The following is an 11,789-nucleotide window of genomic DNA, read 5'->3' as shown; positions in this document are numbered from 1 at the left end:
GGGTTTTCTGCAAGGAAAATTCCAAAACCAGAGAGCCCTGTGGCAATAAATACCAAGCCCTGCATTTTCACTGAGGGTTATGAATAAAAGAGCACGTTCCCAGCACAGGGAGTGTGTGGAAAGTGGAGCCACTACTCGGGACAACTCAGAACGTTACTTTTGCTGATGAGGGATTCGGAGCTGGTAAACTCAGTGTTAACGTCTTGAGGATACAGCAGCCCAAAGTGTCTCCCCATCTCCAGATGCACCACAGATTCACTCTTCTGCCCCAAACAAATGTTTAACCGGATGCTGTAGGTCAATATTTGCCTGCCAGGTTCTCAAACAGGGGGAGGTGCCGAAGGTCGCTGCCGCGGTGGGCTGGACGAGAGCTGCGTGTGCCCCACGCAGAGCTGTCGGCTGGGCTAAAGCAAGAGCCAGCTCCAGCATGGACATGAACAACCTCAGGTAAGGGGCAAACAAAAGAGGGTTTGGTATAAAGGAGTGCTCCTCCGATGAGCAGCAGTGCCCCTCAGGGAGAGCGGAGTGAATTTGGCAGAGGGTTAAAGGATGGGGCACCATCAGGGAGGAACAGGGTATTCAGGGTTATACGTGGCTGCGGGATTTGGGATGAGGGGAAATAAAATGGCCTCAAGTTTTGCTTCTTCCACTTGGCAGCTGGGGTCTTAGCCCAGCAGTTTTGGGTCAAGTGAGGACTGCTTGGAGAGTGGAAAGCATCCCCAGGAATTAAGTATGGCAGTTGTGCTGAGGGCTGGGCTTTGGCACACTGGCTTTGTGTTAAGAAAGAGATATGTTATTTTTACTTTGAAAGGGAAAAGTGGCTGGGTGAAGCATTGGCCAGGGAATGGGTGGGGTTTTGTCCATGACCCTGGAAGCCCTGATCCCACTGTCCCAATACAGGAACTGGACTGCGGGGGTGGGAGAGGCTGGGTTTGCCAGCAAGGGGGGAAGGCGAGTGCTGGGAAGGGGAGGACTCTCCATTCCAGGACATACTGCCGAGAAACTGCTCTGGTATTGCATTTTCCACCTGCAAAGTCCCTCCCAGACAGCACCTGCAGCCCCACCGAGGCAGGTCAGTATCCCTTCTCCCAAGAGCCCTGGGGATGCTGTGCTGTATCTCCGTGGTTTCCATGGGAAAGAAGCAGAGGGTCTTGTCTCCTTCCAGAGGCACAGTGTGTGCAGCACTGATTAGGGAAATACCATTTGCAAGCCAGAGAAATGAGGGCAATGGGGTCAGACATGCAGGATCCAAGTGGGAGAGTGTCATGTAGGAGCCTGGCTGTGGTTGCAGCTCTGCTCCGGTGGGGTCCCTGCTCCTCTCTGATTTCGCTGTCTTGGCGTCAGACCCAGGAGTCCTGTGTTGTTTCTTTGCAGCATTGTGCATCTCCCTATTGCTTTCTGTGAGCTCCTGTGCCAACCTGTTTGGCCAGGTTGATAATTTTCTCCCTGTAGACCTGAAAAGGCTCAGCTCACTGCTGCCAGGCAGCTGGAAATAACTTCTCTCTCGGCTGGTCCTTCTGTTCCAGAAACATGGTGTTCCTCTGGGGTCTGCTCTGCCTATCTGCTCTGCACAGCCTCCTAAGGGTAAGTTCTCACTCCAGCGAGGTGGGGGTGTGAGCACAGCCTCTCCCCACCAGCAAAGGGCAAGGGCAGTGTGGTGGCTCCCTGCACCAGACCACAGGGCAAATATCACCCGGTGCTGCCGCGTGAGAAGCCCTGGAAGGCAGATTGGCGGAGGTGCTTCTCTGCTGTGGCTTAAACAGCAAGGTTTCTTATCTTTCATCCAGATAAAATAGTTGTGGATATTGTCATTATTCATATTTCTGGAGAAAATCTTTGGAAACTTGGCTTCAACTGTATTTAGTGACCGTGACTCTCAGGCATTAACAGGAGGTTGTTTAATAACAGCTATTTATTTCCCCTCCCCATTTTAAATCTGGATCCTTTTCAGATCTGAGATTGCAAAACTGCACTGCTCACTCTCTAGAGGATACTTTATTTTGTACCCATCTGGCCTGACCCCTTTCTAAACAAATAGAGTGTTTGCAGTCTCTCCCAGCTCCTGCTCACTTCCACCTCCCCATGTCGGACTCCACTGCCTCTGGGTCTGCATCCTAAAGCCCTGCCTGGGCTGTTGCCTTGTGAGGAACTGCTACAGCCAGGAGTAGGAGTGGGACCAACTCTGAAAATTCAGAGGAAATTATCAGAGACCTGACTTTGTTTCTTTCTTGATTTTTTTCCCTACAGTTTTCTTTGGCACACGCCATTGACCAACAGCGTCTCTTCCTAGACAAAGATGGGAAGCTGAAGGTAAGCAGTGACTGGTTCCACCCAAGTGGACTGAAGTTATTCTGTGGTGTTTGCAATGGTTTTCCAGCTTGTCCTGAGATAGATGAGCCCAGACAGTAAAATCCATTAGGGCCAGTGCAGTGAGAAAGTCCATCTGTGGCCAACGAGCTGCTGTGGCCAACACTGCAGCTCCCTCACACTAGAAGCTCCAGCCTGAATAACTGGGCAAAGTATGGAGTTAACATCAGTACTCGTGTGTACAGGGGCTGGCAGGTGGATGATTTAATTCCTGATTGATAAGGAAAGGTGAGGAAAACAACCAGCTGTGAGGATGACAGGGAGAAAGACCCGTCGCTGATGCAACTCATCAAGCCTGGGATGTTTAAGACTGTGAAAATATGAGGAGAGCAGTGGCAGTGCTACAGGCTAAAGCCTAGAAAAGTGGAAAATGAGGAAATCTGGAAAGAAGAGGGATGGAATAGAACAGAAAGGTCAAGAAAACACAGATGCCTAGAGGAGGAACTGGGCCAGACTGGATCAGGGCTGTGACAGCAGCAGAGGGTGCTGACCGGTGCGTGAGGCTGATGGGCACTGCCAAAATGTGTGAGGGGAGGAGGTGAGATCAAGGCTGAGGACGATGGATCTATAAACACTGAAGGCACAGGATGTGTGCTGAGCAGGTGGTGGGTCTTGCCCTCAAGCTTGCCTGCAGCAGGCCCTTGAGAGCAAGTGAAGGAGAAACCACTGTCAGACCCTCACTCAGTCCCTTTTCACAGGATATAAAGCCTCTCTTCCAAACTCACTGAGGTGCTTTTAACCTCAAGGTTAAGCAAAAACACAAGAGCAGAGGAGGTGGAGAGTTTGCTCAGCCCATTTAGGTGTGCAGTAAGGCCCATGAGGGAGGGTGTCACTGTGCTCCTGCTTTTCCAGTGCTATCCTTCATGTTTCCCCTCAGGATGTGAAAAGTGCTGGAATTGCACAGTCTGATCTGCTGAGAGCCAACCCAACCCTGCCAGATACAAAGCTGGTAGAATTTACTTATGACAGCTTCCAGGAGATTGATGGACCCACGCCACCATTTGCCACCAACCTTCCAGACACGAGGCATGACTGGAACCCAGAAGATGAACACATAGCTGGGGCTGGGGGCTGTCACGGAAACAAACTACCTGGGGAAACTGCCTCTCCTGAAGAAGGAGAGGCTGAAGATGAAAGCTGTGAGATGACTTGGAAGAAAAGCCAGAGGCTGGCAGATGGCTTGGTGAGATTCAGCATCGATCTCCTGCGAGAGGTCCAGCTGGAATCCAACAGAACCAGTGTGATCCTGTCGCCCCTCAGCATCGCCCTCGCCTTGTCTCACCTGGCACTGGGTAACTTCTTAGCTACAAACCCACCATCTCCTGCCCTTCCCCACACCCTCTCCCAGAGGCACTAGCAGACAGTGTGCAAAATGCAAATTAAATACAGTCCCTTCCACTTATCCTTACTCCTGCAGCTTTAATTAGGTATGATCACAATTGAAGCTGCCCTCTGAGGCTCCCACTCTCAGATTTCTCCAGCCTCTTTTGTGAGGCACAGCATGTTTCTAACAGGAGGCAGCCAGAGTAACATCCCTGTTTTCCACTGCATGGGCATGACCTAACAGGAATTTGATTTTTAGGAGCAGCAAATGAGACAGAGAAGCATTTGCTGGAGGTGATGCACCTGGAGTCGGTGCCCTGTCTCCACCACATGCTGGGCACCCTTTGCAGAAGGCTCAGAGAGTCCACCCTCAGCCTGGCATCGCGTCTGTACCTGCAGAAAGGTCAGAGCTGGCACAGGGGGGTCTGTACTGGTGTAGGATAAAACTCCCAGTGACAGGGAGTGATGGAAGCATGCTGCCATGCTGGGAGACATCTCTGTTTCCCCAAGCACTCCTCCTGGGAGTGTTGTCCCACTGGCTGAGCCACCAAGCAAACCTTTTCCATGTCCAGTGACTAAATGTAGAATTCTGCCCCTCTGCCAGGATTTGAGGTGAAAGAGAAGTTCCTGGAGGATTCAGAGAAATTCTATGGAGCAAAGCCCATGACCCTTTCTGGGATCAGTGAGAACGACCTTGTAGCCATAAACAACTGGGTAAAGGAAGCGACTCATGGGCAAATACCCACCTTCCTACAGCAGCTCCCCGAAAACACGGTGATGCTCTTGCTCAATGCAATCCATTTCCATGGTGAGCTCCACAGGTTTTCCTTATTTTCCAAGAGAAATTGTTCGAAATCTAGTTTTCTGCAAGCCCGGTAGCTGAACAGCATCTCCTTTCCTTGCTTCCTGCTAGTCAATCTGCTTGTTCTCGTACATCTGCTGTTCCTCTTGCTTAGATTTCTCTACAGTGATGATTCCCAACTGCTTCCCATGTGCTAAAAATGTTACTTTGACAGCAGAGCCCGAAAGCAGCAGGTGGGACCTGCGGTACCTTTGCCTCCTGGTTCAGGATCCCAGGTAGTGGCACATCCCTGCTCATCTAGTCCTAACCTGATGATCTTAAAGGTCTTTTCTAACCTAAATAATTCTGTGATTAACCAGGTCACTTGCAACTCACCACACACCCACCACAGAGCTCAGAGGCAGCTTCTGTGGATCTGACTACAGCACAGTGGTCAGGCACATCTTCTTTTAATTCCCTGGGGTTGTGCACAGACCAAACACCTCCAGCGTGAATCTACAAACGCTTTACCTTGGTCTTGGAGCAGTGTTACACCCTAGGCAGCACAAAGGCAAATACTCCTCATTTTTCAAAGCACAAACACTGTTTCTTTTATCTCCACAGCCTTTGCTGGTCTCCCACACTGAGGCAGGAGGATTAATCCTTGTTCTTTTTGTGATTGCACAGTCCCTCTCTGGATGATAAGAGTTTCCTGCTGTCAGGGCTCTTCCAGCCTTGGTACCGACTTCTCTTTGCTGTATTTCTACTTGCCTGGTCACTGTCTGCCTTGTTAGAGAACTCAGCTCAGCAGTTTCTGGTTTTCTACCCAAATTTAACTTCGTTGATTTCAAAATTTTTCTTTTGACAGGGTTTTGGAGGAATAAGTTTAATGCTAGCTTGACTGAGACAGATGTATTCCACCTTGACAATAAGTTTGTGGTCCCAGTTGAGATGATGAAAGCCCACCAGTACCCCCTGAGCTGGTTTACACTGGAGTCCCTGGACATTCAGGTAGGGCTCTCTTAGGAGCATTGCAAGTTTTGACTGGAATTTCCTGTTGCTGTGGTATTTTACTGACTCCAAGTATTCTCTCTCAAAAAAAAAAAAAAAAAAGTTTTCTTAACAGGCATAGCACTCAAAAATTTAATAATCATCCCTCATCCTTGCTTCTAGCAAGAATGTTGGATCTTCACTCCCAGTCTGTAGGAAAAAAAACACAAGAGATATTCCCACTAAGTGGGAATTAATAGTTTTAAAGCCCTGAGTTGAAGATAAATGAGGAAATATGGAAAGGAATTCCCTGGGACAATGTACTGTTGGAGCGCTTCAGAATACAGCCAGAGTGGGTACAATGTTTGTGCCCATGGGTTTCCACTCTGCCATGTGCTCAATTGTTGCCACTCAGTGGCTGATACTAAAATCTAATGCTGTTGTTCCAATGAATTTTCCCTTCTGGAGAAATCAGATCCCTCCTTCTCACCACGCTGTTCTCCTCCGATAGCAAGACTGGCTCTGTAGACCAAGTGGAAAAAGACTAAATTAAAAGCATCACTTTCTGGGCTTTCCTTCCTTTTCCATAAATTCTTCTGGTTGGTTTTATTTCCAGGTGGCCAAGTTTCCCTTTAAGAGCAACGTGAGCTTTGTGGTCATTGTACCAAACCAGTATACTCGGAATCCCTCCCATGTGCTGGAGACCTTCCCTTACAAACAACTATGCAGGCTTTTCCCCAGAGAGGTGCCCACCACGGTGAAGGTCCCAAAAATAAAATTGGACTACCAGCTGGAACTCAACAAGGTTCTCAGTCAAATGGGTAAGGCCTCTTTGCACAGAACAAGCCAAGCTGTTCAATCTATGGCATCTGTTCACTGACACTAAAATCTGCCACCCTTGTTTCTAAAGCTGTGCCTCACAGCTTGCTCCAGAACTCCAAACTCTCCCATCCCTTCTTCCTCTCCTCCTCCTTACTCTTTGCTTGCCTAGCACCAAATGTTTTGCTCCAACAAGATGATACTACAGAGATGGCAGCGTTCACAGTTTCTCCATTCCCCTCCTTGTAGCCAAGACCAACTTCCTCCTGTGCATCAATCTTTATCTCTTACTTTGTCATTTAATACAGTGTCCAGGACATGGAAATTGCCAACAGAGAAAATTCAGATCACAAACCTTGGCACTGAAATAAAACACCAGGCACTGCGTTTCCAGATGAGAATAATTTAAGAGTTTGCTTTGTTTTGCAGAATTGCTTAAAAAAATCACCTCTGTAAAAGTGTTTCCAGCCTAGCAAGAAAGAGCCTTCAGACTTGCTGCTGCTTCTTAAGGACAACTTTAGGTTTTACACTACTATTCTAAATGGGGTGGACAAAGCTTGTGAAGCCTGTTCTGGTTTTGGCACCCTCAGCTCTTCATACAGAAGGGGACTGGGGAACCTGCCTGGACTTCAGTTTTTGTTTCTCTTGCCTGTCAGTTCTCCAGGCCTTCGTGGTGGGCAAACCACACGTAGCAACAGAGCAAGGAATTGCTTTCTTCAGATAGCTTTCAGAAAAATCAGAGCTGGTGGCACCAGCTGGGGAAGGTTAACTTCACCTCCTCTCTCTGCAGGCCTCCAGGAGCTGTTCACAAGCCCAAATCTGCAGAAGATCACAGATGAGCCTCTCTTTGTGTCCAGTGTGCAGCACCAGTCCACTCTGGAGCTTAAAGAAGATGGGGTGGAAGCATCTGCTGCAACCAGCGTCGTGCTGTCCCGCTCGGTCTCCGTCTTCAGCCTCGACCGGCCCTTTGTCTTCATTATCTTTGAAGATGAAACGGGCATCCCGCTTTTCATAGGCAGTGTCCAGAACCCCAACCCCAGTGCTGCTCCCCAGATCCAAGAGCCACAGGACTCACATGAAGCCACAGATGCCAATAAGTACCACGTGCCCAAATAAGAGAGGAGTAGAACCCAAGTGTTCTGGGACTGCGACCTGACCGTCTGGACCAGCTGAGAGAGGCCTCCTGCCCTCAGAGACCTCCCTCTGAGGCCACAGGAGGAAATTCCTTACTGTTTTCCTTTACAGATCTCTAGAAACCAGTCCTGGGATAGCCCATTCCAGCCTTGACAAGCTTCTCCAGGCTGAGGTTCCCCTCTGTTGAACCTGAAAAGCTTGCTCTGCCTGGATTTCCCTTCCAGGCCTCTCAGTCATGGAAGGGAGACTTTCTTGTCCCTGGACTGTTATTAGAGTCTTTATTAAGATCTTATTAGAGTCCCCCATAGCCTGGAATCATCATTAGCATCTGGCAGCTTGGACAACAGCCAGAGATATATTAATATGGCTCTTCCTTCCGCAGTTCCTGGGAACATGTCTCCCTCAATGTTCCTCTGAAAACCATCTGTGCCCACCTAGAAAACGACCTCTAGAGCAACTGGACTAGTAACCACTTGTCTTCTCTAGGATGAGTCACAGCCAATTCCAGGCACAGGCTCTTTTAAAAGATTCGCTTTTCCCACTCCTTGGCAATTCGGATTTGATGTAGGAGGCTCTGCAGTGGGAAACCACTTTGGATCCTTATCTCCAGCCCTTCTCCGGGAAACTCTAGAGGTTGGGTAATGCTAGATTTTTCAAGACATATTTTATAAAGTGTTTTTTAGTAATTTTTATGTTGGCAGAATAATAAAGAATAAAGCAGAATATATTTGCTGAAGGTGTTGCATCGAAGGACCCAACTGAGAAAGGAAAAAGACATAGAAATTGAGTAATTGTAAAGTTCGGGGGGGGAAAACGTCTGGGCATTAGAGAAGGAAAGACAGGAGAGGCTCTGGCAAAGGATCTGCTTGTTGTGACACCTCATCACAGAGGACAACAGGGGCTGTGAGATGAAATGGCAAATCTGTAAAGGCTCTCCAAGGACTAAGTCCAACAAGTTTTGGGCATCTCACCTGCCAAGTGTGCACAGGATGCACTCTGGGTCAGAGCTTGCTGTGTGAGATGCCAGAATTCCCTGAACTAGGGCACGAGCTCAGTGGCACAGGGTCAGGAGTGTATTTTGCCTGTGAGCAGCAATGCAGGGATAAGTAGTGATGTGACAGCCCTTAACCTTTCCCTTGGGCAAAACCTGACAATTGCTGGGATCTGCTCAGAGGGTCAAAGGTGCTGACCTGGCATCTGTTATCTGCAAGTTGCCCTTTATTGGGATACTCCTGACTCCACAGCACGGTGATGTAGATGCTGGGACAGCTTCCAGGGAAAGGAGAGCAGATTTTCACACCTGTAGCTGAATGTCCTCAACGTCCTAAAGCTGAATGCTTTTGCCCTGTTTTGGCAGAAGACAACATCCTGTTACAGCTTCACTTTTGTCTGAGACGGGAACAGCCCATCACAAACCCTGAAATGAGTCCTTGTTCCAAGGCAGTGGTGCACTATCATGAAAGCTCATGAGGCCCTGGCACAGGCTGCCCAGACAAGCTGTGGCTGCCCCATCCCTGGAAGTGTCCAAGGACAGCTTGGACAATGCTTGGAGCAAGTTGGGATAGTGGAAGATGTCCCTGTCCATGGCAGGAGGGTTGGAGCGAGATGATTTTTGAGGTCCTTTCCAACCCAAACCATTTTGTGATTCTGTGAAAGAATCTTGGGAACCCAACCAAGCCATCCTACCACTTAAAAATATTGGCCTAACTCAGCACAGCCTGCCATGCTGCAGCTATTTCTGTTCAAAACAACTCCTGTCCATAGTAGATTCTGGTTCCAACCCCCCCCCAGACTCTGGGTAAAAAGGATGGTGCTCTGTTTTTGCGAAACAGCACTTACAGAGCCCAAGGGCCACCCTTCTGGCAGTGTTTTCCTCGCTTGGGAAGTCTGCCTTCCCTCAAAGGAAGGAGCAGAATGCTTCTGGGAGCCTCCGTCCCTGAATAGTCTGCACCATCTGCTGGCATAAGAGAAGGACTGACTCACTAACCCCGAATTTTGGGGATGCAGGCGACTTTGGGGAACAAAAAGTCCTGGCTCCAACCTGCAATTATGCATTTCTCCCAGTCTAAAAGGGGAAGAACGGCTGAAGATAATGCCTACCCCTCTAACCAGTGTAATGACACATACTCTTCAAAAAGAGGCTGTAATTACAGGGCCAGGCAGTTTTAACAAGTAAACCCACAAGAATTCAGCCTTACTATGAGGGCACAGCTCTAGCCCACAGGGAACATTTTAGCTTATTTATTTATACAGATTCATTCCTAACATTCAGAAATACCATTCCATGCCTTAGGTAAGTCTTGCTTTGGCTACTGTAACCTCTCTGAATGCCACCCTGTTGCAACTGCAACCTCTGCATAATTTGAAACTCAAGTCTTCCTTCTGATGCCTCTGCCCTCCAGCTCCTCCTTCTATAAAGTTTTTTCCCGTGTTCTCAGTTTCCTGAACAGCTTGGTTCTTATTTCCTATTTTCTGTCTTGCTGCCATCACTCCTCCTCCAAGCTATTCTTGTCAAACTATTAATTTCATCTTATTTGACAGTACAGCAGCCCTCCATGACTGTGCTTCGCTCAACAAATTATCAGTTACACCAACCATAAGACTCTTTTTCACTCCACCGGCTTTCCAGAAGAGGCAGTTTGTAAAATGCAAAGTAATATTAATGTCTCTGCTCAGGAATTTCCACTTTGCATTGCTAAAGCTTTCATTTTGACTGAGCTGTACTCTGAAAAGACATGACTAGCACAGGGCGTCTGCTCTATCCATCTGCACCACTGGCTCAGAATATCAAATAAGTCTCAATATCTTTAATATTAGATGTATTTTTTCCTTACTAGAGCGAATTCACATCATCAGTACTTCCACAGCTGAGGTGAGCAATGTTCAGACAGCATATTGAACCCAAACCAGAACAACAGTAAAATGTTTGTATTGATTTAACAAAACTGATTTTGTTAGATGAGTTTAATGCACCATTTCAGGGATACCCTTCACCTACAGGAATAAAGCTGGTCTGTAATAACATTCTGTGCAACTACCACTCTGATTTAAATGGTTTAAAATGAAACCTGTATTTAAACAGATGGGTTTTCATTTGAAGATAGAGACGAGACATAAAAACTTCTATAGTGGTCTTTCCAATAAAGGGCATTTTAATACCGCAAATAAGGTTTCAAAAAGAGATGAAAACCACCAGAAAATATCTCCACAGCCAACACCCCCATTCCTGGGCCGAGGATGGAACACTAACAAGTACAAACATCTCTCTGCAGATGGTTTCTCACAGAGCAAGCTGAGAAGCAGCTGAAAGCAGAGCTGTTACCCTTCTTGCTAGAAAGGGTCACCTTTGAAGCACTGACTAATCAAAGGGCAGACGACCTGGTTTGCTTTTCCAGCCTGCAAAACCAGCAGCTAATGCACCTCTAAACCCATCCTTTCCCCTTTGCTGAGTGCAGCACACATGAGGAACTCCTCATTACCTGCCAGCAGCGAGCCTGGCAGCACAAAGAGATATCCTGGTTCAAGACTGGGGGTGCTGACAGTACTGCCTACAATTTACTTCCAGCATTTCCAAGTAGACAAACAGCTGGATCAGGTTAGCTACGTGTCCAGTTAGCCCAGTATCCTGGCTCTCCCAGTAGCCAGTAACAAATGACTGGGGAGAAGAAAGCCAAGAATGACTAAGGACAAGGAAAACCAACTGTTCTCTGGTTGTACTGCCCAGCTGCCGAGTCTGATGGTACATCTGACCATTGTCAGCCTTCAGGGGACCTGTCTTCCACTAATTCGGTTTGGGTTGGTTTTTTTACCCTCAAATCTGTTTATCTTTCATATTCCGCAGAATCTAATGAGTTTTACAATTTAATACTTATTAAAAAATACATTCTCTTGATTTAAATGTGCACTGATGGGTGCTCCCCTTGAGTCTTCTATTGCAAATAATAATGAAACCCCTCTGCCCCTTTCCTTTCTCCAGATCATTTGTCATTCTGTAAGCTCCTACAAGATTGTCTTAATTCATCTTTTTTTAACAAGTCCTTGGCTTTTTAGCCTCTTTCTTTTCGGCCAAAACCTTTAAGCCAATTATGTTAATGACTTCTTGTTAACTAGTAACTATCACTGGATACAAGCAGTTCAGAGCATCTTCCCCTTAACTGCCTTAAACAACAACAGAATCCTGCTTCCACTTTGTAAGTCTCTCCATTAGATCTTGGACATAAATCCATAAATCCATTAAACACTGCTGCATTAACCATACCTCCGAGACAGTAGAAATTCCCTGATGTGACACATGGCAAAACTGCTGGGATAAAAGTCTTGCTCAAACAGGGCAGGGAGCGTTTGCCTCTCCAACCTTTGCTTTACCCGCTACACT

At 47.5% G+C, this 11,789-nt stretch overlaps 1 protein-coding gene across 2 annotated transcripts; it reads left to right on the top strand.

Annotated features, from left to right (window-relative positions):
• Nucleotides 1-334: 334 nt before the first annotated feature.
• On the top strand, nt 335-8,141 carry SERPINF2 (serpin family F member 2). 2 transcript variants are annotated; one of them, XM_050321637.1, is made up of 9 exons: nt 335-447; nt 1,527-1,584; nt 2,248-2,310; nt 3,245-3,659; nt 3,950-4,093; nt 4,295-4,498; nt 5,340-5,482; nt 6,078-6,282; nt 7,071-8,141. In XM_050321637.1, the coding sequence occupies exons 1-9, from the start codon at nt 428-430 to the stop codon at nt 7,394-7,396; spliced, it is 1,578 nt and encodes a 525-aa protein (XP_050177594.1). In that variant the 5' UTR covers nt 335-427; the 3' UTR covers nt 7,397-8,141. The 2 variants fall into 2 exon arrangements, with proteins under 2 accessions (XP_050177594.1, XP_050177593.1); XM_050321636.1 differs by lacking the exon at nt 335-447 and adding an exon at nt 1,004-1,072.
• The last annotated feature ends 3,648 nt before the right edge of the window (nt 8,142-11,789 follow it).

The sequence above is a fragment of the Myiozetetes cayanensis genome, unplaced genomic scaffold, assembly GCF_022539395.1.
Source record: "Myiozetetes cayanensis isolate MyiCay16 unplaced genomic scaffold, myiCay2020 scf27, whole genome shotgun sequence".
Classification (NCBI taxonomy): Eukaryota; Metazoa; Chordata; class Aves; order Passeriformes; family Tyrannidae; genus Myiozetetes; species Myiozetetes cayanensis.
This window is presented reverse-complemented; position numbering and strand designations above follow the sequence as displayed.